Source organism: Canis lupus, chromosome 2 (genome assembly GCF_011100685.1).
Source record: "Canis lupus familiaris isolate Mischka breed German Shepherd chromosome 2, alternate assembly UU_Cfam_GSD_1.0, whole genome shotgun sequence".
NCBI lineage: Eukaryota > Metazoa > Chordata > Mammalia > Carnivora > Canidae > Canis > Canis lupus.
Window position 1 is genome coordinate 6,858,292 of NC_049223.1, and position 21,773 is coordinate 6,880,064.

Here is a 21,773-nt window from a genome sequence, read left to right on the forward strand (position 1 = left end):
CCTGAGTAGTCCATTAAGATTTTTATCACTGCGCATCTACTGTACAAATGTCAGCTTGAACAAGGAGTTGAGGATGAGCCACATCCTAGGAAAGAATGATGGCAAATCAATTCCTTTGGCCAGACAAATTTTAACGGTTGTTATGACAACAGATGGGATTGCACACGTTTATATATACCTAAATGGATGAGGCATTCACAACACAATAAAGTGAACACAACCAGTCCTTTAAAGTCTTACATTAAGACTGCTTCCAAAATCAGTAAACCAAGATTGTGAGGGAGACATTTATATCACAGTTACATTTTTTCCTTTGAGACAGAAATCCCATAGGTAAGATTATGTTTAGCTTTGGTTATTACTTACCTCAACAATCGGCAGAAAGGACCTAGAATAACTTGCACACACACGACACATAACTGAACTTTTAATTATCTGTACTGTAGTGGAAGGCAATTTCATGTGTAAGATGCTCATAATCCATTAGTCAAGAACATTCCTTGAACATGGACTATTGGTTGAGCATTGTGGGAAATGGAGAAAAACAGACAACATGCTGCCCGACGTCAAAGAGTTTCAGAACTAATTGGTGCAATTAGTGAAAGGCACAAAACAGCACAAGATAGTGTATAATGATGTGTAAATGAGGAACTGTGTGGGTACATCCATTCATCCTTCCAACAGACGCATATTGAGTACCCACTATGTACCAGGCACTGTGCTAGGTACTCGGGCCAGAATGATGCACAAAACAGACTTGCCTCTGGCCTCATGGTGCTCATAGTCTCACCAGGGGACCAACAACAAAGACAAAGGTAAAGCCGTGGTGAGACTATGTTAAGTCCAACTGGTGGGAGTGGGGTACTTGAGCGGAGAAGTCGGAAAGACACGTAAACTGTGTTCTCAAGGAAGAGGTAAGGTGGGAGGAGGTGGTCAGCCAGAGGGTAGGGATAAAAAGAGGGAAAGACACTCCAGGTTGAGGGGTGGCCAATGCAAAGTCCCTGATGCAGAAAGAAGTGGCAAGCACTGGAGACTTGCTGGGGTGAGTGGATGTCCAACAGAGATCAGCTCACACACAGCTGTGGGGTCAAAATGAGGGCGCTCAACTGAATTTGAAGGTACCAGAACTTCGTGGAGGCATTTTAGGCAGGGAAAGGCATGAGGGGGCCAGGATCAGATACATTTTTTAGAGGATCACTTGAACTAGCGTGTAGAGGTCGGAGATTATACCCGTGGATGGTCAGAGAAAAGGAGTCAGCGAAATAGGGGATTAGGCTGAATGAACACATTATCTCAGCTCTCCCCTCTCGCACTGCCCACCGTGACTGGCATTACATGATCCCAGGCACCTTCTGGAAGGCAAACTGATCAGAATGCATCAGGCAGGCGAGTTTTCTCTTACTAAGATGCTAAAGGTGCTGAGGGGCTAGTGCTGGGCTATTGGCAGGCCACGGTAGCTAGTTTCTTGGTTTGTTTGCATTCCTTAATTTCCTTTGAGTCTTCCTAAGGAGGCCACTGCATTTTGAAGTTAAGCACCAAAGCATTTACCTCTCAAGGCAAGAGCAGCTTCATGGGTGTACAACCTATGCCCCATACAGGGCCCCACACTTAAAAGGGTTCCATGCTTGGATTCATGCTCTACTGTGGCTATCTTGAAATTCTTTTTCTTTCTTTCTTTCTTTTTTTCTTTTTTTTTCTTTCTTGCTTTCTTTCTTTTTCTTTTTCTTTCTTTTCTTTCTTTCTTTTTAGAGAGAGAGAATATGTGGGGTGGGGAGGAAGAGGGAGAGAAGGAGGGAAAGGGTAGGGAGGGAGGGAGAGAGAATCTTAAGCAGGTTCCCTGCTCAGCACAGAGCCAGATGTGGGGCTTAATCTCACAATCCTGACATCATGTCCTGAAGCTGAAATCAAGAGTTGGATGCTTAACTAACTGAGCCACCCAGGCACCCCTGTCTTGAAATTCTTAATGATTTTTGGACCAAGGTACACTGAAAATTAGGTAGCCAGATACATTAGGGAACCCTTTTGAGGATAGAATGGTCAGCTTCTTTCCCCTCTCTCTTGCTACTAAGGATACAAGGAGACCCCTCTTGGCAGGAGCACTATTGCATTATCTACACCCCTGCTCCTTGATACACCTCTCAAGACCTTCCGCAGAGGAAAACCGGAACAGGATCAGCACATAGATCTGTGCACACCCTTAAGAGCGGGATGTGGCTTCAGGGAGAGGACCAGCCTGGGTGTTCCATAGGAAACTCTCAGCTCACATTACATGCCGGAGAGGACACCCATTAACAGTTAAATTGTCTCTTTGGCTTAATTTTTCTGTGCAAGCTCCCAAAGTGGTTTATTGCCAGATTTATTTTCCATAAGGACTGCTTCTGTAATAAACATTGGGATCTGGCTTTGGCACTTGGTGAACATATAACTTGATTAGAAAAATCATCCCTAAATCACTGCCTGGCCTGCCAAGACCTAGATAAATTCATATGGTCTTCAATGAAGTAGCTACCTGGTTGCTACACTCAGCAGAATATCAAGGGAAAATGTCTTCACTCTGACTTGATTAAAAAAAAAAAAAAAAAAAAAAGACTACACACTCAGTTTAGCAAAATAGCCAAGAAATAATATTACTTTAAGCAGCGGGGCCACGTTCATGGCCTCTACCATTTGGTCAACTTTGCAGCCCAGGGCAGATATAATACATTTGATGAATTGTCATTTTCCATTGCAAAAGGCAATAATCCTTGAAGAAAGTCAGAATCAAATTTCTATTTCTTGTTCAGGGTCATCGTGGTGGTAATATGTATAAAAATAGAGATGTAAGGGCTAATCTTTAAAAAAAAAACTTCCTTACATAGCTACTTAGTTCCAAATATAAATGTCCCCTCTTTTATTTCATATCATTCACTTTCCCCCTGCAAACTATCATTGCATATTAGCAATCGCCTCACAGGGTCCCCTCCCTTGACGCCAGCTCGCTGCTAAGACATCATTTAGTGCAGAGAAAAGACAATAGAAATTGCTGACACTAACGAATGTCAGATACTCTGTGATTTGCTACAGGAGAAAAGAAAAGTCAAAAAGCATTTGGAACAGGGACCCTGTACTCAGCACAGTGCGAGGCTCCTGGGGTCAGGAGCGCTGCATGTGGTTCCTGAGCTCCTAACGCATTTAAGGCTATATTTTGGGGCCAAGGATAATAGACACCTAACAGTGGGATGAAAAGAGCGAAGAGGTATGTCACTGTGAATGCAGAAGGGGTTTAGGGAATAACTGCTGGCATCGAAGAGTGGACCGCGGTGGGAAGAGGGGAGGAAGACATGACTGAACAGGTGCTAAGGGGCGCCCTGAGCTAAGTCACACACCCGTGTTCTCAGGTGTCTGTGCACTAGGGGGCAGCCAGGAGGAGAAAGTGGGACAACTGCTGCCCTCTCAAGGGACATTTTCCCCTGTCTCTCTCTCAACTGAACTAACAGATACATAATCCAAAGTAGCTGACTACCGAGTTGTGTTTTTTCTTTAAATAAAAGACTAAGATTTTATTTTATTTTATTTTATTTATTTTATTTTATTTTATTAAAATTTTTATGTATGAGATGGAGAGTGAGAGAGCACAAGCAGGAGGAGCTGTGGAGGTAGAGGGAGAAGCAGGCTCCCCGCTGAGCAGGGAGCCTGATGTGGAGCTCAATCCCAGGACCCTGGGATCATGACCTGAGCTGAAGGCAGACGCCCAACCGACTGAGTCACCCAGGCACCTCCCCCAGTTGTGTTTTTCTATAGGCAACCTCAGGGCAGGATTTTGCCTCCTGCTAATTCATGAAAAAGTGTCACATTTATTATTTTACTTGATGCTCAATGATCTTTGAAAGAGTTCCTGTCTCCAAGATATGTCCTCCTTCCCTGAGGAATTCCTCCCTGCCCACTTGGATAAGCCCCAGTCCCATATTGGGGGGAGGGGGAAGGACATGCATTGCAGCTACCCTGGGACAGTCCTGCTTTGCACCTGTTGTCCCGGGGTGATTATTAGTAGAAACCCCCTTTTTTACTTTCAAGCATATGCTGCTTTGAGCAGCTAAGTGCAGAGTCACCCACTCCCAACCCAGTCTCAGCTGACTGGACCAAGCAGTAGCCACATCTGATCTTGACTGGGCCCATTATAGTCTCTCTCTGAAAAACGGAGACCTGGGACAAAGGAGCTATTTTATTAGTGTTGAATGAGAATTAGAAATGTGAGGTCACATGAAGTTGTGTCTGAAATGGACAGGAAATGTGAAACAGAGAATTCAGAGGAAGGATGAGACAGATCTGTTCAGGAAAAGAGAGCTAAGAGATCCCCATGAGCTGAAAGATGGAGAGCAGCTCTCTGGCCCACTGGGCATCCCAGTTCCCGATTCCAGCACAATGAGGGGCCTTTCCCATTAATTCCTTCCTACTTAGTTCCATTTTTGTTCTTGAACTAGTTTGAGACAACGTTGTGCCTTGCAAGCAAGCCACTACTGATACAGATCAGTTCTAACAGCTCCGTACCTTGGGCTGTTATGACGCTAGCACATTTATAATATCAGCAGTACATATATGTATTTCACAGATGAAACTCTCTTTTCAAAAATTATGGGAAGAGGTTATGATATAGAGTTCCTAAGATGGTATTTCACAAAGTTAGGGGCACCCAAATATGTCCCCTCTACTGAAATTGTTACTGTGTGTGGTATCATTATTACATGGGAAAGGAGATATATATTTTTTAAGATTTTATTTATTTACTCATGAGAGACAGAGAGAGAGAGAGAGAGAGAGAGAGAGAGAGGCAGAGGGAGAATCAGGCTCCATGGAAGGAGTCCGACATGGGACTTGATCCTGGGACTCCAGGATCACACCCTGGGTCAAAGGCAGGCGTTAAACCACTGAGCCACCCAGGGATCCCCAGGGGAAAGGAGTTATTTTAACAGCAAAAAAGGGGGGCAGGATACTCACACAATTTCAGATTTGGCCTACTAAAAAAGTCTTTACATTGGGAGTTATTCTCATTTTGGCTCAGGCCAAGCCTTTTCTCCCTAGGTATTGTCTACAGAATGGCATTTGGAGCCTCTACCTTAACCTTCTGAGCAGAGAGCTGCCCCTCTCTGGGGAAGACGTGTGGAGCAGTGAATGGTAGTAATGGTACGAGAGCCATAGGAGTAGGATTCAAGGGTTTGGAAGGTTGGGTTTCCCTCTGTACTTCATGGGGAATCATGATACCAACCCATCTCCCTTTGTTTCTTTTACAACTTTCTAGATGTTTTCCCCAAATCCCCAGGTGACCCCAAACCTACAAACCCAGAGAAGTCATTTGGGGTCATGCACAAAGGCGTGGCTTGTTAAACCAGGCCACCTGAACTCCAATCATCCTTTCTACTCTTCCCTTCTTGGAGGGCTTTCTATCACCAAGTGATCCTGGGGTAACAGGCTTCCTGCAGGTCCCCTCTCTGTTTCATCTATAACATGTGCAGACTGGTCCTCTGGGAAGATTCTCCTCCTGATGGAGAAGTGAGGGGAGAGAGCCAGGAATGAAAGAACTGCTGCCTGCTGCACTGTGACTGTCATATGGGATTCTCATTTAAACCTCATTGCAACTCATGATACTGGTCACCATTGAGAAAAAAAATGCTTGCTTATTGAGATTTCCTTCAAATTATTTACCCTATTGCATTTGCTAGATAGAGATATGCAGCTTAACTAGCACTAGGATCTAACTTTCTACATTTACGACTTCAAGCACATGCAACACAGTTGCACAGCATTAATTTTTAAAAGACTGCCATACTTACATTCTATCATCATGAACAAATATTTGCTGAAATGTTCACCATGAGCATTATGTTATACTAGGAGATCAAATTTATTCTTACTCTGAAATGCTGTTGTATTTGGAGACCAAAGCCAAAGAGAAAAGAAAGTTAAAGCTAGAGGCACTGATGATGTGTTTCCATTCCCATTTTTCGGACCCCTTAAAGTCAAAATTGAAATACCGAGTCCAGAAAACAAAGCCTGCTAATGTAGCTTTACATAACATGATAACCATTGGGAATGGTGAGGTGTCTGGTTAGTCAGGCTATACGAGTCACTTCAAATTATGTTATATTTTGAACAAAACTCAACATTGCCTTACTAAAGTTTTAAATTTTTTTTAATTTTTTATTTATTTATGATAGTCACAGAGAGAGAGAGAGAGAGAGAGAGAGGCAGAGACACAGGCAGAGGGAGAAGCAGGCTCCATGCACCGGGAGCCCGACGTGGGATTCAATCCCGGGTCTCCAGGATCGCACCCTGGGCCAAAGGCAGGCGCCAAACCGCTGCGCCACCCAGGGATCCCTCCTTACTGAAGCTTTACATCATTCTAATTAATGCCCAATTCCCACAAAGAATTTGGAAATATGATGCTTCTCACACGCAAATGTATTTGGGATGACTCCTTATCCTAATAGTTGACCTTTGAAATGGGTTTCAACGGTACAGGTCCACTTATATTCAGATATTTTTGGATAAATACAGGACAGTACTCTAAGTGTATTTTCTTCTCCTTATGATTTTTTTAAAGATTGTTTATTTATTCATGAGAGACACACACAGAGAGAGAGAGAGAGAGAGAGAGAGGCAGACATAGGCAGAGGGAGAAGCAGGCTCCATGCAGGGAGCCCGATGTGGGACTCGATCCCAGGACTCCAGGATCATGCCCTGGGCTGAAGGGAGGTGCTCAACCACTGAGCCACCCAGGCGTCCCTCATTATGATTTTCTTTATAATATTTTCTTTTCTTTAGCTTAGGGTATTATAAGACTACAGTATATAACACATATACAAAACATGTGTTAATCGACTGTTTATTGGCAAGGCCTCCAGTCAATAGAAGGCCATTGGTCATAAAGTTCTGGGGGAGTGAAAGGTTATACACACATTTTTGACTGTGTGTGGGGGGTCAGTGCCGCTAAACTATGAGTTGTTCAAGGATTAACCGTATTCATCAACTGACACGGTTAATTTAATAACAACATTCCAATGCTTTAATCCTATTTCTTGTACTTAGGAAGCTTTCAACTCAAACCTATTTAAAACTGACTCCAACTGAAGAGAACTTTCTAGTTGTTAGGTACTCCTGTGAAAGATTCAAGGAGCAAAATATTAGAAGTTAACAACAATGGATCATCCCCACAAGTCTGTTTTCTCTACCATCCCTGCTTCACACTGGCCTCAGGAGAATGAAGGATTGTCCCTAAGGAAAGTTGAAGTGTCTCCTTTGCTTAGAGCCCTTTCTACAAGCCACAGTGCCATCACTTGCCTCCCTTCTTTGCCTCTCCTTGTTTCCAATTTCTTTTCTCTTCTTTTCCAGATTCTCTTCTTCTTTCATTTAAGTGATATCTATGTTCAACATGGGTCTCAAACTCACAATCCCAAGATCAAGGGTCCCATGCTGCACTGACTGAGCCAGCCAGGTGCCCCTCCTCATTTTCAAATTCTGAGGCCTCTGCTAGGTTTGGGCCTGGGGATAGGGAGAATGACAAGAGCTCTCTGAGGCATATCTGGCTTCCATCCTGCCTCCGCCCTTACGTAAACCCACCCCAGGTGGCTGCATTTGTCTAGGCTGACATCCCATCAGGTGGCCCACCTGCCTTTTTCAGTTGAGTCTGGGATGCAAAGCAGGTGTTTTTCAGAAGCAGCAGGCCTGGGTTCCATGAAGCTCCTTGGCTACTTCCCACAACACCTGTGGCGGATGGTCAGAAAAGCAAAACCCAAGTCCTTATCTCCTCAGAGTCGTTCCTATGCTGATGGCCAACCTGGGGAATAGACAGAGGACACCCACTGTTCTAGAATATGACAGCTGGATGCGAGCACTATAGTACAAATGTAAGAGAGAATGACTTGGTTCTGTAATAATTATGAAACTTTAGGGTGGGTCTGGTGTTCACGACTTAGAGAAGAAATCAACTTTTATTTTCAATAGAAAACTTGAGTACAGGTACCACGTGGTCCTTCTATGAGTATAGTATAAACATACACACAATTGATTGTTCAGTGCCCATCTGCGTGCCATGTGAGCAGCATGTGGATATATGCCAGCTTTACCAGTAATCAGGAACTCCTGGGCCTTACGACCAGAAAGACATATCTGCACAAACCCCACTCTAATGCCACCTTCCAGCTGTGCATACCTGAGATTCTTAGAAGTTTCTCCTGTCTTAAGTTTAGTTCTGAAAAATCAGTACTTCCCTTCCTCAGCTTGCACATAAGGTGGGAAAGCATTTTCTCTGGGATTTATTTTGATGAGTTATCCTTGATAAACTGAGTTTATACCCTGTTTCTTCAAGGGTAATATTTCAACCTTTTCTTCCCTTTTTCCACCAAAAGAGTACCCAGACATTTTTCATGATTTTCACCTGTGAAAACAAAGATGTTTGGTCTGGAGGAAAATCAGACGATTCAGCAGTTGAGCAAAGTACAACTGTGTTTTTTGTTTCCACGTTTTCCTTCCCCGTGTGTGTTACTTCATTATCAGATCAGAAAGATGAAAAGGCAGCGATGCCAAGTAGTCAGTGGCCACTGCCTCCCTGGCTAGAACCAGCCACAGGCATCCACAGGGCGAGGCAGGCAGAGCACTGCACCATGCAAGCCACGCCAGACCCCTCCACCAACCCCCTCTCATCATACAAAGCCCCCTTCCATGGATGCCAAGAAACAAATAACAAGGGTGCCTGGGGCAGAAAATGATGCTTTTTCATTACTTCAAGAAGCACCACACTACATTGATACTTGCTTTCAAGTTTTTCTTGTGTCAGATGAATCTTTCAAGATATTATTAACTTATCATGTCCACATAGCTGTCAGCAACAAACAAAAAAATTATGGAAAATCTACTCCTTTCCCTTATTTCCTGAAACAACTGCCAAGCCTTTGTGTCCTAAAATAAATCTTTCCAGGGGGAAGGTCTTTTCATAGTGTCTGTGTGCTACAGAGGCCACCAGAAAGACACACTCCCTACATTAGGCTTAGGAGGTAAAGACATTTGGAAAATAAATGCAGTGTTGTCTTACCACCCCCACCTGGCAATGGGTGAGGAGGAAGGTTGCTAACTGGGCAGGAAAAAGGGGGCAAATGACTTTGCAGGGCTGGCTAGAGGATGGTAGTTTTGTTTTTGGTGGTGGTGATGGCCATGGTGTTCTCCAAATTGTGGAGACCTGGACTCCGTTTACAAGGAGTGGCCCCACCAGACAGGACAGATGTGTGACATGCTTAGAGTGGCTGAAACCAGTGCCCAAGCTTAGGAGGCTTGGCGGACAGCCCCATGAGCCCACCTGCAGACTGTCTGCTTGGAGGCCATTTACTGAGACCCAGGAAACCCAGGAACCTCACCCAGCTTTATGGGACTAGATGCACTCCTTAGGATTTATGATCCCAAAGTGATAAGAATAAATTTCTCAGTAATTGCTGACACCAAGCCAATTTAATGTGATTCGCAAAAATTAGCAAGGTAAGACTTCCTATACTAGTGGGCCAGGGAGCAAATTTGTGTAGATGACATCTGTCATAGAGAATAAATAAACCTAGAGTCACATGGAAGGCTCACTAACAAATTACCATGGAGCCAAGCCATGAAATGTTATGCAGTCATAATCAGGGTTTTTTAAAGGATTTTTTTTTGCATATAACTTAAGAAATGGAAGCAATATACCCAAATATTAGCATTGGATTTCTTTATAAGGTAATAGCATGAGTAGCATATTTTCCCCATTATTTCTCCAAAATGAGAATAGACTGCTTTTACAAAAATATCAATCACTGGAATAAGCATGATATTTTTAAAGAGCAGATCAGAGGAAGGCAAGACTATCACAAAACATTTAGAAGCCAGAAAGATTCTTGTCTGTGGTGATACTCCTGCCCATTCTTGTCTTCTCAGATGTGTATTCCATATGATGAGATTCCAGGAAGAAGGACTCATCCTTCTAGCTAGCCCCTGAAATGAGGACACGAATTCATGGGGAAAACACGGGAATGAAGATACATTTTTCATTCTCATGCCATGCAAAATTCTGCAGGAATCCAGAATCGCGTGGACTTCCACTTCCATAAAAGATTGCAGCTAAGAAAGAAGAGCCAAAAGCCATCCATTACGTTCTAGACATGCAGATGATGCACTTTACCTTTTAAGGAGACAATATTCTCACATCTGTAGCTCTGTTTGTGCTCCTCTCACATCTATAGTTCTGATACCATTACTGTCACTTAACTTTAAAGCTCTGATTAGAATCTGAGTCCAGGTAAACTCGAAATTTTAGCAATTTTTTTTTACAGTCTTTTGAATATTTCCTATGTTTCAACCCCTTCCTAGTATGTAGATGATCTGTTTCTCATTTTCTTCCTCTGAGAGGTTTATCTGTGCCTAGAGAAGCAGCTAGAACCAGGTACCCTGCAGACCCTCACCGGGTCAGCACGCAGGGCAGCTGTTTCCACTTTCAGGATTAGCTGTCCACCCGCCACCTGCCCGCCTGGTGTCCTACCTGTAATACGACCCAGACTCGCTTCTGAAACAACACCTTGAATTGGCTCTTCTCAGACTTCCCTCCAAAGCCAGAATGAGACCAAGCCTTCTGAGAGAAGATAGGGCCAAGCTCGCCTCCCTCTGCCTTCAGCAATCTTTCATGGGGATAGAAAATTACACCCGGAGCAAGGTCCAAATCTGGATCTCATTAGCTCAGACCCTCACCCCTTTCAGACACACACTCCTGCAATTCTTATTTAGTGTCGTGCTTTCCTCGTGAAGGAGACAGTATGAAATAAAAAGGCTGAATGAAGAAGAACACCGCTGCCTACCGCTGCCTACACACAACATAGCCCTGCCTTTGATGTGGATGGAAGTCCCTTTTCTGGAGGCATGAGCAGAACAATGGCACTTTTAGAATTTCAAACAAGGAAAATCATTTCACCTCCTGAAGGAGCACAAAGTATTACTTTGTGCCATAAGGAGAAAAATGTAGAATACATATAAAATGTTGCATATATTGGAAGGGCTGACCGTAAATTTAACATTCAAGCCAATTACAGTTAGCTATACTCTAAGTTTGTCTCCTCCTACTTTGAGGTTTTGCCTTCAGATTTTTAGTTGATCCACCTAAGGTAGCTATCTCTTTACCCGCAAGCTGCCTTGAATCAATCACTGAGTCTCTCTCTCTCTCTCTCTCTCTCGTTTTATTTTGCAACAAGAAGGTGTGTATTATAAGCAAATAAGTTTTCCCAGGCTGGGGCTCCCACCGTCCTCATCAGGAGAAGTCTGAGCAAAGCAGCAGATGCCTTTACAGTTCTGAGAGCCAGGAACGCACTTAAAAGGCTTCAGGATAAAAGGTGTCCAAGTCCAGACTGCTGTTATTATGGTGATGAAAGGCAAGGGGCCTGCTAGCCGGCTTTGAAATTGCAAGTAAAAGACAACCAGCACAACACAAGAGTGCGAAGCAGGCCCCCCAGAAGGCCGACCAACAAAGCCATTTGTAAGTTCATCCCCAGGCCCAGGCTGCAGTGGGGTCTCTACAGCTGAACTGCGTTGTTGTGAAACCAAAGAGGTTTTCCGCTAGCAAGAAAAGCCTGTCCTGGGAGATCTGAAGGGGATCCTCCATCACCTCCCGCAGAAAGGAGGTCCCCAGGGAGCTGGATGGGGTGGGGGGACACTGGGGTGCCTGAGGCCACCACACCTTCAAGTGCTGTGGCCAGACCCACCTGAGACCTCTTAAAAGTAGGATATGCTGATACTTTCCAAATCACATTCCCAAACACATACACACACCATCACCACCACCAGCTGCCCTCCCAGTGTCCCTGGAATGCTTTTCAAATAAACAAATACCTGTGCAAAGTTCTAGTTTTAGGCTAAAGGTTCTTTTTTCCCTTTAGAGCTGCTCTAGGGAAGCATATCAGGGCTTGATAAGATGGAAGACAGGATTTAGAATGAGAGAGAACATTTTCTTTTTTATCACATTCTTCTTACAGAACGCAGGCTCCAGGGGCATCTGGGTAGCTCAGTGGTTAAGCGTCTGCCTTTGGCTCAGGTCATGATCCTAGGATCCTGGGATCTAGTCCTGCATTGGGCTCCCTGCAGGGAGCCTCCTTCTCCCTCTGTCTGTGTCTCTGCCTCTCTGTATGTGTCTCTCGTGAATACATAAATAAAATCTTTAAAAAAGAACGATGTGAATCAATTTACTTTGTGCCTCAGTTTCCCCATTTGTAAAATGGGAACCACAGCACACCCACCCCATGGGTTGCTGTGAGAAGTTAATACTTGTAAAGCACTTAGAACAGTGGCTGGCAAATATTAAGTCCTATATGAGTGTGTCCATTCCTCTCATTTTTATTACTAAGATGCATATCAGTAAAATGATCTGGAGCCAACACCGGTCGTAAAGGAGCTGCCTTGAGCAAGCTGGGGAGGAGGGGGTCTTGCTGGAGAGCCCCCGCTTCAGATGATGTGCCATGATCCTACCTTACTGCTGCATTACTGTTGATTCCACAGCTCATTTTGTGGAAAGTAATAAATATTTCGGGGCAAGCATGCAATTAGTATTAACTTTAATATTAACTCTCACAATTTAGCGCGCACACACACACACATTTCAGAACGCTGCAAGCATTTGGTTTTGATGGGTTTAAGTCAAGGCTTGGAGGGAACTGGGGAAAAGACAGCCAGTCCGGTTTAGTGGCTGCTACTGATTAGAATGCCACACGCAACAGAATAAAAAGGCAGGAGGTGAGGTACAACTCAATGCAGAAAAAGAAAAGGTGGAGTACTAACTCGCTGAGATGATTCAATTTTCATCAAGTACCTTTGAATGTCAAGTTCTGCCTGAAGAGAGATCAGCATGCACTGCAAAGCCTGCATGATAGGAGAAAAAGAGAGAGAGAAAAGATAGAAAAGAAAAGGGTGAAAACATGGAGAGACAAAGAACAGGTTGACCAAAATGGACCGACCATCTATTCGTTCATGATGAAAACATAGGTACAGTTAACCCCTGTTCCCCTCAAGGAAGGAGAAAGCGGTGACAGTCCCACCCTTATGGTTTAGAAAGAAATGCTGAAAGCAAACCCTGAGTGACAATGAGTTTTCCCTAAAATATCTTGCCACAGGCAGATATTTAAATTCATCTTGTCACTGGAGAACATGTCACATTGGCCAATTGTCCTGAGGTTGTCCCAAGGCTGCAGGAGAGCTATCAGAGCTTGCCAAACTACACTGAAATAGCTTCCTTAGGCTGACTGCAGTTTGGTGGTGAACCCAGCCTGCCATCTTGATTGGCACTGGCCATTGGGCTTCTCTACAAAGACTGGCCTGTGAGCACAGTGCTCTGTGCCTCTGCTCCGCCACTCAAGCTAACAAGACTCTCATAAACAGACCCAAGGTGAATACATAAAGAAACAGAAGATCAGGATTACGGCTAAGGGAACTAATTCTATCACTGAAGCCTGGGTAACCCTGGAGTATATGCCTCAGTTTACTATGCATCTGTTGCCAGTATTTAAATATTTCAGTTCTTGTTGAGCCACTGATGAATAATTTTTGACAACTTTATTTTTTAAATATTTGTTAAAAACCAATGGTGGAAAAATATGTTTGTGTTTTAAGAAACAAAAATTTCCATAGTCCTCATGAACAAAGGACTTACTCTCGAATCCAAAATCAGCCAGTGAGAGCTGAAGGCAGGGTCTCAGAGAAATATACCTGTACACCCACGTTCACAGCAGCATTATTCACAATGCCAAGAGAGGATAAACCCAATTGTCCACCAATGGATGAATGGATAAACAAAATATGGTATATTCATATGACAGATGATTATTTGGCCTCAAAAAGCAAAGAAATACAGACATACGCTGCAACACGAATGAGCCTTCAGAACGCTACATGAAGTATAATAATCCAACACAAAAAGATACACCCACTGTAAGAGTCCATTTATATGAGGTGCCCAGAGTAGTCAATTCAAGACACAAAGTCAAATGATGGGCACCAGGGAGGGGCTGGCAGGAGAAGGGGATGGGAAGGTGTTGATAAATGTGAGCAGAGTTTCAATTTTGTAAAAGGAAAAGCGTGCTGGGGATTGGTTGTACAACACTGTAAGTGTAATTACACTGCTGAACTGTACACTTAGAAAATGTTTAAGACGGTAAACTTTATGTCACAAATATTCTACCACAGTTAAAAAGAAAAAAGAAAAAGGCACCTGCAGGGAGCCTGCTTCTCCCTCTGCCTGTGTCTCTGCCTCTCTCTCTGTGTCTCATGAATAAATAAATAAAATCTGTAAGAAAAAAAAAGGAAAGATAAAAAGGGGGAAATCGGCCAGTGAGATGTCCTGGCTTGATGCATCCATGACTGCAGGTGCACACAGATATGTCCATACAAATGACCAACATATAGGAGGCCTCTAAGTCTCGCCATAATTGCATTATATGATATCCGTGATCCATACCACCATTATAGATACAGAGATGATACTATATATAATATGTGTTTTTCTTTTATTTCTGAATGATTTTATATTAGTTAGAACCCAGTTTCACATATCGGACACAAATCTCTGTAAGAAAAAGAACATTTGAGTACAGATGGCTACATCCTAAAGCCAAAAGATAGGTCTCCCAACAAGAACTGTACTAAAATAGTCTACCCAGAATGCTTTCAGAGGTGGGGTATAAAAAGGAAAAGAACTCGAAGGGACTTTTAAGAGAAAAGGAGAGTGACACCATTAGAAGAGCTATTAGCTAGAATGACCTCATAAAAGCCCTTTTCTGGGTAAATATATTCTCCCCAGAAAGGTGTGGGTTGCTGTAGGGCCTCGGATTCTTTACAGACTTCATCAGCTATGAAAGAAATCTCCTGAAGTAGATCACAAATAATAAAGCCCTGTAGGTACATGATAAATAAAAGTGCAAGATAAAAACAGGATGATAGATTTGAAGAGCTGTTGTGGACACGAAAGGGGGAAAGCATGCAGAAAACTGAAGCTGGCACCACAATGAGATGGGGAGTAAAATGGGCCGAGGGTAGAGAACCCAGGAAATTGAGAGAAACAGACAGAGAGAGAGAAAGAGAGAGAGGGCCCTGCCCAGTGGGGGTGGAGAACAGAGAGCTATAGTAGGGGAGACCAGCACCCCAACAAAGAGGCTGCCAGCAGGGCACACACCCCAACCTCTCTCTGGATGGGGGACTCTCAGCAGAGGATGAGATGCAAGAGCTCCCACGTAAAAGGGGCTCCAGAACTCTTGAGGCCACAAGAACCTGAGCTCTGTAGCTCTATAGACAGATACATTGTCCCGGGATTATCAAATTAAACTCACAGAAAACATCCTCACTTCTCAGCAGGTAGCGCTGCTGGGCAAAATGTTTGGAGCTCCACTGACCTACTCTGGGTTAAATCAAGTGTGCAGGGACGCCTGGGTGGCTCAGCGGTTGAGCGTCTGCCTTTGGCTCAGGTCATGATCCCAGAGTCCTGGGATCGAGTCCCGCATTGGGGTCCCTGCAGGGAGCCTCCTTCTCCCTCTGTCTGTGTCTCTGCCTCTCTGTATGTGTCTCTCGTGAATACATAAATAAAATCTTTAAAAAAGAACGATGTGAATCAATTTACTTTGTGCCTCAGTTTCCCCATTTGTAAAATGGGAACCACAGCACACCCACCCCATGGGTTGCTGTGAGAAGTTAATACTTGTAAAGCACTTAGAACAGTGGCTGGCAAATATTAAGTCCTATATGAGTGTGTCCATTCCTCTCATTTTTATTACTAAGATGCATATCAGTAAAATGATCTGGAGCCAACACCGGTCGTAAAGGAGCTGCCTTGAGCAAGCTGGGGAGGAGGGGGTCTTGCTGGAGAGCCCCCGCTTCAGATGATGTGCCATGATCCTACCTTACTGCTGCATTACTGTTGATTCCACAGCTCATTTTGTGGAAAGTAATAAATATTTCGGGGCAAGCATGCAATTAGTATTAACTTTAATATTAACTCTCACAATTTAGCGCGCACACACACACACATTTCAGAACGCTGCAAGCATTTGGTTTTGATGGGTTTAAGTCAAGGCTTGGAGGGAACTGGGGAAAAGACAGCCAGTCCGGTTTAGTGGCTGCTACTGATTAGAATGCCACACGCAACAGAATAAAAAGGCAGGAGGTGAGGTACAACTCAATGCAGAAAAAGAAAAGGTGGAGTACTAACTCGCTGAGATGATTCAATTTTCATCAAGTACCTTTGAATGTCAAGTTCTGCCTGAAGAGAGATCAGCATGCACTGCAAAGCCTGCATGATAGGAGAAAAAGAGAGAGAGAAAAGATAGAAAAGAAAAGGGTGAAAACATGGAGAGACAAAGAACAGGTTGACCAAAATGGACCGACCATCTATTCGTTCATGATGAAAACATAGGTACAGTTAACCCCTGTTCCCCTCAAGGAAGGAGAAAGCGGTGACAGTCCCACCCTTATGGTTTAGAAAGAAATGCTGAAAGCAAACCCTGAGTGACAATGAGTTTTCCCTAAAATATCTTGCCACAGGCAGATATTTAAATTCATCTTGTCACTGGAGAACATGTCACATTGGCCAATTGTCCTGAGGTTGTCCCAAGGCTGCAGGAGAGCTATCAGAGCTTGCCAAACTACACTGAAATAGCTTCCTTAGGCTGACTGCAGTTTGGTGGTGAACCCAGCCTGCCATCTTGATTGGCACTGGCCATTGGGCTTCTCTACAAAGACTGGCCTGTGAGCACAGTGCTCTGTGCCTCTGCTCCGCCACTCAAGCTAACAAGACTCTCATAAACAGACCCAAGGTGAATACATAAAGAAACAGAAGATCAGGATTACGGCTAAGGGAACTAATTCTATCACTGAAGCCTGGGTAACCCTGGAGTATATGCCTCAGTTTACTATGCATCTGTTGCCAGTATTTAAATATTTCAGTTCTTGTTGAGCCACTGATGAATAATTTTTGACAACTTTATTTTTTAAATATTTGTTAAAAACCAATGGTGGAAAAATATGTTTGTGTTTTAAGAAACAAAAATTTCCATAGTCCTCATGAACAAAGGACTTACTCTCGAATCCAAAATCAGCCAGTGAGAGCTGAAGGCAGGGTCTCAGAGAAATATACCTGTACACCCACGTTCACAGCAGCATTATTCACAATGCCAAGAGAGGATAAACCCAATTGTCCACCAATGGATGAATGGATAAACAAAATATGGTATATTCATATGACAGATGATTATTTGGCCTCAAAAAGCAAAGAAATACAGACATACGCTGCAACACGAATGAGCCTTCAGAACGCTACATGAAGTATAATAATCCAACACAAAAAGATACACCCACTGTAAGAGTCCATTTATATGAGGTGCCCAGAGTAGTCAATTCAAGACACAAAGTCAAATGATGGGCACCAGGGAGGGGCTGGCAGGAGAAGGGGATGGGAAGGTGTTGATAAATGTGAGCAGAGTTTCAATTTTGTAAAAGGAAAAGCGTGCTGGGGATTGGTTGTACAACACTGTAAGTGTAATTACACTGCTGAACTGTACACTTAGAAAATGTTTAAGACGGTAAACTTTATGTCACAAATATTCTACCACAGTTAAAAAGAAAAAAGAAAAAGGCACCTGCAGGGAGCCTGCTTCTCCCTCTGCCTGTGTCTCTGCCTCTCTCTCTGTGTCTCATGAATAAATAAATAAAATCTGTAAGAAAAAAAAAGGAAAGATAAAAAGGGGGAAATCGGCCAGTGAGATGTCCTGGCTTGATGCATCCATGACTGCAGGTGCACACAGATATGTCCATACAAATGACCAACATATAGGAGGCCTCTAAGTCTCGCCATAATTGCATTATATGATATCCGTGATCCATACCACCATTATAGATACAGAGATGATACTATATATAATATGTGTTTTTCTTTTATTTCTGAATGATTTTATATTAGTTAGAACCCAGTTTCACATATCGGACACAAATCTCTGTAAGAAAAAGAACATTTGAGTACAGATGGCTACATCCTAAAGCCAAAAGATAGGTCTCCCAACAAGAACTGTACTAAAATAGTCTACCCAGAATGCTTTCAGAGGTGGGGTATAAAAAGGAAAAGAACTCGAAGGGACTTTTAAGAGAAAAGGAGAGTGACACCATTAGAAGAGCTATTAGCTAGAATGACCTCATAAAAGCCCTTTTCTGGGTAAATATATTCTCCCCAGAAAGGTGTGGGTTGCTGTAGGGCCTCGGATTCTTTACAGACTTCATCAGCTATGAAAGAAATCTCCTGAAGTAGATCACAAATAATAAAGCCCTGTAGGTACATGATAAATAAAAGTGCAAGATAAAAACAGGATGATAGATTTGAAGAGCTGTTGTGGACACGAAAGGGGGAAAGCATGCAGAAAACTGAAGCTGGCACCACAATGAGATGGGGAGTAAAATGGGCCGAGGGTAGAGAACCCAGGAAATTGAGAGAAACAGACAGAGAGAGAGAAAGAGAGAGAGGGCCCTGCCCAGTGGGGGTGGAGAACAGAGAGCTATAGTAGGGGAGACCAGCACCCCAACAAAGAGGCTGCCAGCAGGGCACACACCCCAACCTCTCTCTGGATGGGGGACTCTCAGCAGAGGATGAGATGCAAGAGCTCCCACGTAAAAGGGGCTCCAGAACTCTTGAGGCCACAAGAACCTGAGCTCTGTAGCTCTATAGACAGATACATTGTCCCGGGATTATCAAATTAAACTCACAGAAAACATCCTCACTTCTCAGCAGGTAGCGCTGCTGGGCAAAATGTTTGGAGCTCCACTGACCTACTCTGGGTTAAATCAAGTGTGCAGGGACGCCTGGGTGGCTCAGCGGTTGAGCGTCTGCCTTTGGCTCAGGTCATGATCCCAGAGTCCTGGGATCGAGTCCCGCATTGGGGTCCCTGCAGGGAGCCTCCTTCTCCCTCTGTCTGTGTCTCTGCCTCTCTGTATGTGTCTCTCGTGAATACATAAATAAAATCTTTAAAAAAGAACGATGTGAATCAATTTACTTTGTGCCTCAGTTTCCCCATTTGTAAAATGGGAACCACAGCACACCCACCCCATGGGTTGCTGTGAGAAGTTAATACTTGTAAAGCACTTAGAACAGTGGCTGGCAAATATTAAGTCCTATATGAGTGTGTCCATTCCTCTCATTTTTATTACTAAGATGCATATCAGTAAAATGATCTGGAGCCAACACCGGTCGTAAAGGAGCTGCCTTGAGCAAGCTGGGGAGGAGGGGGTCTTGCTGGAGAGCCCCCGCTTCAGATGATGTGCCATGATCCTACCTTACTGCTGCATTACTGTTGATTCCACAGCTCATTTTGTGGAAAGTAATAAATATTTCGGGGCAAGCATGCAATTAGTATTAACTTTAATATTAACTCTCACAATTTAGCGCGCACACACACACACATTTCAGAACGCTGCAAGCATTTGGTTTTGATGGGTTTAAGTCAAGGCTTGGAGGGAACTGGGGAAAAGACAGCCAGTCCGGTTTAGTGGCTGCTACTGATTAGAATGCCACACGCAACAGAATAAAAAGGCAGGAGGTGAGGTACAACTCAATGCAGAAAAAGAAAAGGTGGAGTACTAACTCGCTGAGATGATTCAATTTTCATCAAGTACCTTTGAATGTCAAGTTCTGCCTGAAGAGAGATCAGCATGCACTGCAAAGCCTGCATGATAGGAGAAAAAGAGAGAGAGAAAAGATAGAAAAGAAAAGGGTGAAAACATGGAGAGACAAAGAACAGGTTGACCAAAATGGACCGACCATCTATTCGTTCATGATGAAAACATAGGTACAGTTAACCCCTGTTCCCCTCAAGGAAGGAGAAAGCGGTGACAGTCCCACCCTTATGGTTTAGAAAGAAATGCTGAAAGCAAACCCTGAGTGACAATGAGTTTTCCCTAAAATATCTTGCCACAGGCAGATATTTAAATTCATCTTGTCACTGGAGAACATGTCACATTGGCCAATTGTCCTGAGGTTGTCCCAAGGCTGCAGGAGAGCTATCAGAGCTTGCCAAACTACACTGAAATAGCTTCCTTAGGCTGACTGCAGTTTGGTGGTGAACCCAGCCTGCCATCTTGATTGGCACTGGCCATTGGGCTTCTCTACAAAGACTGGCCTGTGAGCACAGTGCTCTGTGCCTCTGCTCCGCCACTCAAGCTAACAAGACTCTCATAAACAGACCCAAGGTGAATACATAAAGAAACAGAAGATCAGGATTACGGCTAAGGGAACTAATTCTATCACTGAAGCCTGGGTAACCCTGGAGTATATGCCTCAGTTTACTATGCATCTGTTGCCAGTATTTAAATATTTCAGTTCTTGTTGAGCCACTGATGAATAATTTTTGACAACTTTATTTTTTAAATATTTGTTAAAAACCAATGGTGGAAAAATATGTTTGTGTTTTAAGAAACAAAAATTTCCATAGTCCTCATGAACAAAGGACTTACTCTCGAATCCAAAATCAGCCAGTGAGAGCTGAAGGCAGGGTCTCAGAGAAATATACCTGTACACCCACGTTCACAGCAGCATTATTCACAATGCCAAGAGAGGATAAACCCAATTGTCCACCAATGGATGAATGGATAAACAAAATATGGTATATTCATATGACAGATGATTATTTGGCCTCAAAAAGCAAAGAAATACAGACATACGCTGCAACACGAATGAGCCTTCAGAACGCTACATGAAGTATAATAATCCAACACAAAAAGATACACCCACTGTAAGAGTCCATTTATATGAGGTGCCCAGAGTAGTCAATTCAAGACACAAAGTCAAATGATGGGCACCAGGGAGGGGCTGGCAGGAGAAGGGGATGGGAAGGTGTTGATAAATGTGAGCAGAGTTTCAATTTTGTAAAAGGAAAAGCGTGCTGGGGATTGGTTGTACAACACTGTAAGTGTAATTACACTGCTGAACTGTACACTTAGAAAATGTTTAAGACGGTAAACTTTATGTCACAAATATTCTACCACAGTTAAAAAGAAAAAAGAAAAAGGCACCTGCAGGGAGCCTGCTTCTCCCTCTGCCTGTGTCTCTGCCTCTCTCTCTGTGTCTCATGAATAAATAAATAAAATCTGTAAGAAAAAAAAAGGAAAGATAAAAAGGGGGAAATCGGCCAGTGAGATGTCCTGGCTTGATGCATCCATGACTGCAGGTGCACACAGATATGTCCATACAAATGACCAACATATAGGAGGCCTCTAAGTCTCGCCATAATTGCATTATATGATATCCGTGATCCATACCACCATTATAGATACAGAGATGATACTATATATAATATGTGTTTTTCTTTTATTTCTGAATGATTTTATATTAGTTAGAACCCAGTTTCACATATCGGACACAAATCTCTGTAAGAAAAAGAACATTTGAGTACAGATGGCTACATCCTAAAGCCAAAAGATAGGTCTCCCAACAAGAACTGTACTAAAATAGTCTACCCAGAATGCTTTCAGAGGTGGGGTATAAAAAGGAAAAGAACTCGAAGGGACTTTTAAGAGAAAAGGAGAGTGACACCATTAGAAGAGCTATTAGCTAGAATGACCTCATAAAAGCCCTTTTCTGGGTAAATATATTCTCCCCAGAAAGGTGTGGGTTGCTGTAGGGCCTCGGATTCTTTACAGACTTCATCAGCTATGAAAGAAATCTCCTGAAGTAGATCACAAATAATAAAGCCCTGTAGGTACATGATAAATAAAAGTGC

General features: G+C 43.3%; 1 protein-coding gene across 16 annotated transcripts in view; it reads right to left on the minus strand.

Moving 5' to 3' along the window:
* The window catches only part of KIAA1217 (sickle tail protein homolog), a 733,798-nt gene that overhangs the window by 136,467 nt on the left and 575,558 nt on the right, over positions 1-21,773 (minus strand). Inside the window, exon 1 of one of the 16 annotated variants that reach the window (XM_038529784.1) lies at positions 12,811-12,880. The exons of the other annotated variants lie outside the window; for them this stretch is intronic. Within the exon in view, the coding sequence (XP_038385712.1) occupies positions 12,811-12,879 (69 nt within the window). The 5' untranslated portion in view covers position 12,880. Of the gene's footprint in view, positions 1-12,810; positions 12,881-21,773 lie in introns of those variants that run through there. 16 annotated transcript variants of the gene reach the window in all.